This window comes from Austrofundulus limnaeus, unplaced genomic scaffold, assembly GCF_001266775.1.
Source record: "Austrofundulus limnaeus strain Quisiro unplaced genomic scaffold, Austrofundulus_limnaeus-1.0 Scaffold229, whole genome shotgun sequence".
In the NCBI taxonomy this organism is placed as follows: Eukaryota; Metazoa; Chordata; class Actinopteri; order Cyprinodontiformes; family Rivulidae; genus Austrofundulus; species Austrofundulus limnaeus.
Window position 1 is genome coordinate 544,514 of NW_013952631.1, and position 8,662 is coordinate 553,175.

General features: G+C 38.5%; 2 protein-coding genes across 3 annotated transcripts in view; both read right to left on the minus strand.

Annotated features, from left to right (window-relative positions):
• Positions 1–2,267: 2,267 nt before the first annotated feature.
• On the minus strand, positions 2,268–7,141 carry bpgm (2,3-bisphosphoglycerate mutase). Its single transcript, XM_014019749.1, has 3 exons — positions 6,007–7,141; positions 4,908–5,535; positions 2,268–3,345 (listed from the first exon to the last, which is right to left on the minus strand). Exons 2-3 carry the CDS (start codon positions 5,506–5,508, stop codon positions 3,170–3,172), a joined length of 777 nt encoding a protein of 258 aa, XP_013875203.1. The 5' UTR covers positions 5,509–5,535; positions 6,007–7,141; the 3' UTR covers positions 2,268–3,169.
• The window catches only part of LOC106525487 (troponin I, slow skeletal muscle-like), an 11,013-nt gene continuing 9,233 nt past the window's right edge, over positions 6,883–8,662 (minus strand). For both annotated transcript variants that reach the window (XM_014019751.1, XM_014019750.1), the window contains one exon: positions 6,883–7,228. In XM_014019751.1, the coding sequence (XP_013875205.1) occupies positions 7,139–7,228 (90 nt within the window). In that variant the 3' untranslated portion in view covers positions 6,883–7,138. The remainder of the gene's footprint in view (positions 7,229–8,662) is intronic.

Consider the following 8,662-nt stretch of genomic DNA (forward strand, 5'->3'; position numbering starts at 1 on the left):
GGCCAAAATCACACCTGAGCAATGCATGCCACTAGTTTCTCCATACAGGAGGCGTCTTGAAGCTGTCATTGACAACAAAGGCTTTTGTACAAAGTCTTAGATAAATTTCAGTAAGTGTGTTCAATACTTTTTCCCTGTGCCATTCCACATTATAACAAATAACTTCATTTCTGGATCACTTGTGTTGTTACCGATATCTGGTGAATATTTCATGTCATTAGCACCTCTAGTAATATATATTTACTGAGAAAAATGTTGATGTGTTCAATACTTATTTTACCCGCTATATCAGTTTGTGGTACTTTATACAACACGGTCTGCACCGTAGTCACTGCATAAAATGAGTAATCTGGATGACTTATAATCTGCGGTCATACTTGTTTTACTAATGGTGTATCTGCACGTTTGTTAAAATGAAGTCTGTGTGTGAAGACTCTATGTCAGCACAAGTTCATGTTGTAACATAAAAAGGAAACAGAAAGATTGCAGATTTTTGTGTCTCATCTGGGTTCAAATAAATTAAAGATATTATAGAAAAAAACTCTGAATATATTTAATGTATTCAAGTTGTTTCTAGTGTTCTCCATGCAAACACAAACTATTAAAACTAGGGGTGCACCAATGAATTGGCCATCCAATTTACTGGCAGCAGTTTCCATAACGTTGTGAGATCAGAGATGGGCTGATGCTTCAATAAGATCCGGGCTTCTCATCTACCTCCACAAAGGTCTGAAAATCAGACACTGCCTCCTTTTGCTCTGCTGTGGGCACTACCTCATGTCCAGTTCAAACAAGTTGTGTTGTTTCAAAGGTATTCAGTGTTTTTCAGTAAATAAAATTGGAACATTGAAGGTGTTTTAAGAGCTTATAACACCTGACAGTGTTAGTTTTAAAAACTTGGTATTGGCCAGAATTGGAATCAGCAGGTCAGACTTGGTCGACCAGAAAACTGCAATCGGCGCACCCAAAACAACCATGATTGTGTTTTCTCATTTGCCTCCATGGGTAACAGATGGGTCACACAGCAAGAAAGTCTTGGGTTCTGTTCTGCATGGAGTCTAAAGGTTCTCCCAGTCTGGGACTGTGCATCACAGACATGTCATTGTTGTAAAATAATTACAAATCTGTTCAAATAAAATCTAAATAAAGCAGAAAAAACACATCTCAATCAAAATTTTAATCAAAACTGGAAGGTTTTCTTTTTAATTTCATTGAGCAAACCCTAAACAGTTAAAAATTGGGGGAGGGATCAGGGGCGGAGCCAGGGGGTGGCCATGGCCACCACAAACAAATATTTGGCCAACTTGCTGTACACACCCCTTCCACAGTGAAACAACCTTTAGGGGTGTAACAATCCTCCTGAACAGTTGGTGGCAGTGTTCAACGGTTTGAAACATTACCAAGCTCAAAGAAGTGACAAAGAAGTGATTGTTTTCTTTATATACAGAACATATGCCTATGTAATCTGACTTATGGTAACAATTTTATTTATTTATTTATTTATTTGTCACCAAAACAGTGTCATTTTATGTTCTGAAGGCTGCATGTTGCTCTGTCCCTTTTGGTTAGGAGTAGACCTATCACTAAATCAGAAAAAGTGAAATGCCCCTTTAAATTCACTGTTGGTTCTTATCAATGTTGCACCTGTTCATTGGGTAAAGTTATTAATATCAGTTTTAAATATGCAGTTGAAGGTCATAATTATTTGGAACAATGACACGAGTTACAATTAAAAATAAATCAAAAACAATATAAAAGTAAAAGGCACCCCTAAAGTCATTAGATATGATGAATTGTGTCACATTAATTTATCTTATCTCAGCCATAGCAGAGAGTTTAAAACAGGATGATGGAACTAGTTTAATGAATAATCTGTCTGTGAAATAATTATTAAATCAAGTGTTTAATGTAGGTAAAAGTATGTTCAACAACCTGGTAAAATGGCATCTATTTTGTTCAAAATATTCTGGGGGAGGACCCCCAGACCCCCCAGCAGTGTGTCCCCCACTTTTAAAATGGTTCTGATGTCCATGTTTATAAGGTACTGTATAAGGACATAACGAAATGACAAGAACACAAAGATCTGCAGAAACTTTAAAGTAAAATTTTGTGTAATTTTCCTTGCCACCCCTGTGTGAGTAGTGGTCCCCGTCTGGCCACCCCTGTGTGAGTAGTGGTCCCCGTCTGGCCACCCCTGAGTTAAAAATGTCTGGCTCCACCACTAGGTGGGGAATATGAAATGAAAAACAGTGTTTTCTACCTTTAAATATCCTTGACTTGTCTGTTTCCTTTATTGACCAAACAAACCAGTGTACAGCTCAACAGTTATGTGAAACAACATGAAGCACACGACACAAGAAACAAACAAACCTGAAGACAACATAAAATAAACACATCTGCCAGAACTCTTACAGGTTGTAACGTGTCTTAACCACAGCTTCACATAAAAAAAACACATCAGTGTTAGAAAATAAAATCTGTGCTAGCATCAGCCACCTGGAAGGTAGCTGGTTTTTTTTTTCTTTAGGGTCATTTGATTAGCATTATTTTTATTCTTCCCACTTCATGTGCAGAACATAAGCTGGTTAATGTGCCAAAGTGTTTGTAAGCCACTGAGTTTCACACTCAGTTCATTTGGAGTTATTGCACCGCTATAAACCACACATCAGGGTCACAGTTTACTTGAGCTAAGTCTTATTAACTATTGATAAAATAAAAACCTGAGAATCCAAAATAAGTTGTAAAACAAGGAGTAGAATTAAATCTAAAGTTGTGTTTAAATATCTAAATAAATAATAAAATTGATGAACAAACACAAATACTTTGGAAAAAGGGGCTAAGAAACATTTCTTAGCTTTATAACTTTACTAAAAATCAGTCAAGTTCATGAGTGAATAAATAATATAAAGAGGCAACATTTCAAGCAGGAAGCAGGAGTAATTCACTTAAATAAAAGCGAGGTCACAGGTCAGTGCTGTGTTGTAACGTGGTACAACTCTTCCCTGGTCTCAAGAGAACCTGTCCGATCTCTCTGCTCCACAAAACACCTAGTCCTATCATTTAAACATAACACACCAGTCCACTGTGGTTATCACCAACCACCGTCTAACAGCTTCTTCAAGTCAAGCAGAGCAGTGCCGTGTTCAGTCTTATAAACAGTTCGATGTATTCAAGTAGACGGTTTAGCTTTTCCCTGGTCTTCCACCTTTTTAATGGCAGCCTGAATCTTAGCCTGGTCTCCCAGGAGCTGCCGAGGTTTTACGGGCCGGAGGTTTTCATCCAGTTCAAGCAGCACAGGGATCCCTGTGGGCAAAGTCACGTTGGCTATATCCTCGTCTGACACGCCTGTTGAAAGAAGAGGTTATGTTAGGTTCAGCTCTGTTACAAGTAGGGCTGGTCAATAATTCAATAACTATATATATATCATGAGCGACACGTGACCAGTATAAACTGTGACTCATAACAGCTAAAGAAAAAAAAACTAGTTGGAGTGAAAAGAGAAAATGAGTGAACAGCCTGAGAGGAAATTGTGGATAAAATAGGGAAGGTTTCTCCTGGTTCAACAAAATACCTATCAATTGATACGAAACGCTGATGCATTTATAAGTCATATCTCCAAGCTCTTGTGACAAGTTGTTGTAAGATCTGCATCACCTTTATTTAAGTAAACTGCTGTCAGTCATTGAAAATGACTCTTAAATGCATAAATGAGTATTTAAGAAAAAAAGGCCCTGCCAGACACCAACACACTCACTGAGGCAGGAGTACAGCTTGGTAAAGTTAAGAACACGGTGGGTGAGGAAAATAAATTTGTTGACTCAAACAGATTTGGGGATTTACCTTGAAAAGTGTTCAACAATAAAGTAAGAATAAGCAATATGTCAGATGATTTATTTATTTATTTATGTCTGAAGTGAAGTTTTGTAGAAAGATTAGTTGTTACCTGTTGAAAATATTTCTTTAAAAAGCCTCATTTTGGTAAAATGAGTTTATTTCTGACTGGATTAACAAACTAACAGCTAGTCTGAGCTGGGTGAAGACCAAGGTTTGTGTTTTATGTGAACATTATTGTATAATTCTTAAATATAACCACAATTGTTGCATTACATTGTTATTGTTATGGTTATTTGAACTTCCAACATGTATTTTCTAATATGTCTGCTGGAATAACTAATGTAGAACTAACAACCATTTAAAGGGTAATAAAATAACATTCACATGAATCTTTAAGGTAAACTGAGATAATTCAAATAGCTCCCTACAAAAAGGTATTATTGTTTAAATGGCAATCTTGTTATGAAAATGTATTTCTTACTTTCTTCCTACACAAGTTGGGGGAGTTAAAGCAACTAAGTTCATGAAAAATAGGCTTGATTGTCAGTTTTAGTTCAACTTCCTGCGAACCATGATCAGAACATAGCATTTTAACACCAAGTTATTTAGAAAAACTATAAGAAATTTTAAGTTAAACCTCATAAATCCTTCTAATTACATACTGTCAGACAAGACAGAATATATTGATTAAACACAGCAGATGAGCTGCAAAATACAGACATTTTGACTGCTTAGATTTCAGCATGTTTAACAATTTTATGCTTTTCACTTGGAGTTTTTGAAAGGGTGATTTGTTTGTTTGATACAGCAAGTACTGTGTCAGGATTCTGGGGTTTGATGTACAAGTGTGATGAAAGGTCAGTGTGGATCTCATTTCCACAGCCAAACGTAACATAAACTCACTGGCCTTTTCCCACAAGTTCAACCTTCCATTTCTGGAACTGAAACACTGCAAAGTCTTTCCTCGTTCACTCACTGATCACTAGGGAAAAGCAGCCTGTAAAGAAGAAACGCGGCTGCTGATTTCAGCTGAACGAGCTGTGATTCTCCCAACTGAGCTCCGAGTCACGTACCTTCCAGGTGTTTCAGCAGGGCCCTGCAGCTGTTCCCATGAGCTGAAACGAGCACGGTCTTCCCTTCCTTTATTTCTGGGACCACAGTGCTGTTCCAGTACGGCAGCAGCCTTTCCAGAACCTCCTTCAGGCTCTCAGCTCGGGGAAGGTTCTCCTTTGGCACGTCACAAGTGGTATACCTGCGGTCGTTGTAGATTTCCAGGTAGTACGGGTGGGACTCGTCGATCGGGGGCGGAGTGACGTCGAAGCTCCTTCGCCACAGCTTCACCTTCTCCTCGCCGTGCTGCAGAGCCATCTCTGCCCGGTTGAGTCCGATCAGGGCTCCGTAGTGGCGTTCGTTAAGCCTCCACGACTTGACGACGGGGACCCACTCCTGGCCCATAGCCTCCAGGACCAGCCACGCCGTCTGGATGGAGCGGCTCAGGATGGAGGTGAACACAATGTCAAACCTGTAACCCTGCTCCTTCAGGAGCCGGCCGCAGTCCTGGGCCTCCTTCACCCCATCTGCGCTCAGCTTCTGGTCCACCCAGCTGCAGAACCGGTTCTCCTTGTTCCAGGCCCCCTCGCCATGCCTCAGAAGAACGAGTTTGTACTTGGACATCCGAAGAACTAGCAGCAGAAAAAAAAACTACACACATACAACAGAATGAACATGACGTGGTTAGTGAAAATCAAGGTTTTTAACACAAGTCTGAAGGGGCGTGGCTTTCTGAAGCCAGGAGTAGAGATTTCTATGAAGCAGCTTAGCAAAAAGGTCAGAGGTTGTCTTAAAAAAGCCCTGCTGATGGAGGTCACATCTACACTTGTCCTCATCAGCGTCTGGACTCATCTTTATTACTTTTGAACTCATATTATGTCTAAACTCGGTCTTATTACATCCTAAAGCAATTAGCATCACAGCAAAAACCAGCTAAACATATTACTGGATTATAATAAGCTAACCCATAATGATAACGAGGGGTGTGACCGACTTTTGATGTCACACTCACAGCCGCTCCTAATAGCAGAGGAAAGCCAGAGCTACGAGCATTTCTTGAACGCAACCGGGAAATAATTAGGATATTTTAAAAAAAAAAAAAGATTATATAAATATTCTTACCCGCTGTGGGATTAAAAATCCGGTATGAATGTGGAAGTTACGGCTCGTTCACAGTTCTCTGCAAGCCACAGCAACATCCTATCAGAACGTGCACGACCGACGTAAGGCTCGACCAATAGAAAAGGCGTATTTTACATGTAGGCGGTAACTCTTGGTGTGTTGTGCCCATATTAGGAGTTGCAGCGTCGACCGGCGCTGGGTTGGCCGCGCGCACAGTAGGGGGTTAGCTAGGCTGTTTTGTAGTCTGGTCTTTGTAGTTCTAATGCAGTTGAGGCTTTATGAGTGCAGCGCTTTTGGAAGATACCAAATTTATGTCAATCCCAACTAGGAGTGGGGCCTTAGTTCTAAAGTATTAAGTAAACTAACCCAACTAATAATTTTCAGCATCAGATTTAATGAAGTAACTTTATTTTAGTGCTGATCTGGATAATTAAGTGATAACACTGAACATTGGAAACAGTGAGTCAATGCAGTAACTGTGCATTGTGATTTAACCATATGTTCTTAATGCTGTTAAAACCTTAAATATAGTAGTTTATAATACTGATTACAGGGGATCTTTTCACATGTTTTCACTCAAAGTAGCCTTCAGTCTGTGGGTCTATGATTTTTTTAAGCTAAGATTGGGGTTTAAAATTGATAGTAATCAAACATTAACATTTGGCATGGCTAAAAATGAACAAAAACTAAGCACAGAAGAGTTTGTGTCAGAATGTGATTTGTAACAAATGATCCTTTTAATGTCAGTTTGGTAACTTTGTCAAGATTAAATCAATCAATTTACAAAAACAGTAAATCAACAGTGTAAAATGTCCTTGTAATGAGAGTGAATCCATAAAACAAAGGCGAATGCAAAATATTAACAGACAGCAATCATCTTTTTAAATCTACCATCTTTAATTGTACATTTTGTGAAGACACCACATTTTTACAAAGATCTAAAACTCTCACTTGATTTTTAGGATTTAGGCTGCCCTCTACTTGGCATGGCAGCACAATTCTCCAGCAAATATTGGCAAATATTACTCAACATTTATCCCCAAAAATGTTTCTAAAATACTGAAATGTTTATTTTTGCACACATGCATGCAACAAAGACAGGAAATCAAGCAAATGTCAGAAACTTTTTTTTTTAGTTGCCAGAAGCATCAAACAGTTTCTTCCGGCCCTCCATGCCGGACATGGCCTCCACGTTTTTACGCCAGTCGGTGACCTCCTCTTTCTGTCAGAGAAACAAACCGTCAGAGGAGCGCAGATTATTTGAGCAAAATAAGACAACATGACTAATTCACCAATTATTGGATGTTCTATCAATAGTTTATTTTTGTATATAAAATAAATCAGAGATGCCACCATTTATTTATTGATTTTTTTTTTATTCCAAGCTTCCCACATTAAGAAACATGAAGAAAGATAGAAAAGATAAAACACTGAGTCAGTCACAGTTGCTCTTTTGGTAAAGGAAAAAGGGTTGGAATCACTCAAATTGAAGAAGAAAATGATGGAATCATAAGAACGTCTTTGCTTTGTTAGTAATTTGTCACATTATCTGTCTTTTCTAACAGCGTGAATCTAACTAATGACAAGCAGAACCCCTCATCAACCTGCCTCCCTCTTATTGCTGTTGTCAGATCAGTTCTGCAGCTTGGAGCCTTGTCATGGTGATTTTCATCTGGATTTAGGAAAGTTTTTAAATTCTTCGTCTTTTGGCAAGAAGCATGTGTTCATCCTTGTGTTGTCTTATTTTGGTCATCATCATGAAAAATAAAATCATCACCACCAATTTTTTTTCCAACTGATGGAAAAAGAAACATTTTCAACGTTGACTTTGGCTTTTATTGACAGTATAATGACTGCTGTCTCCATTGCATTTTACCTGACATGATCCTGTCATCCACAGGGCTTCTCAGCCCATTGTCACATTTTCTTTTCTGTTTCATTATTAATAATGACTTTTGACTTATGTATGTAAACCCCATTTTTTATAAGATTTTTTTTTACAATGCAGCCATATTGACTCCAGTTTAGGCTTTCTATCTTGACACTTTGATGTCTTCCTTGGTGAACTAGAATGTTTTCCTTTTACAGTCTTCCCAGTTCAGATTTTAGACGCAGTTGACTGAGAACAACCAACGTGTTTTGCAACATTTTGTAACGATTTATTCTCAAGATGTTTCATATTCCTTTCCTTTAGTTAAACGTTAAATGTCTTGGAAAAAAGTTTTCTATGTCTTTCAAACAAAGTGCAGAAATACATGATCAAAAAATTTCTTCAATGGTCTCTGCGTAATTTTATTGCAATAAAATGAGAGTCGACATGCGTACAACAATACAAGTTGAGTCTGGGGACACAGCCCCATCTTTTACACCTTTTGCAGAAACCAGTCCCAAAACTGGTTATTTCTGACATGCAAGGAGTGGTTCTTTATCTGAGCAGCACAAATTCCTAGTTTCAGTTAAATCTTGTACTGTGGTCTTTGAACAGAGGAAAACACCTTAGAATGTGGTTTTACTTCCTATGTCTCTTACATGTTCACATTCCAATAATAACAAAACAAATAGAGTTGTGCAGAAACTACGCGTGTGTGTGTGTGTGTGTGTGTGTGTGTGTGTGTGTGTGTGTGTGTGTGTGTGTGTGTGTGTGTGTGTGTGTGTG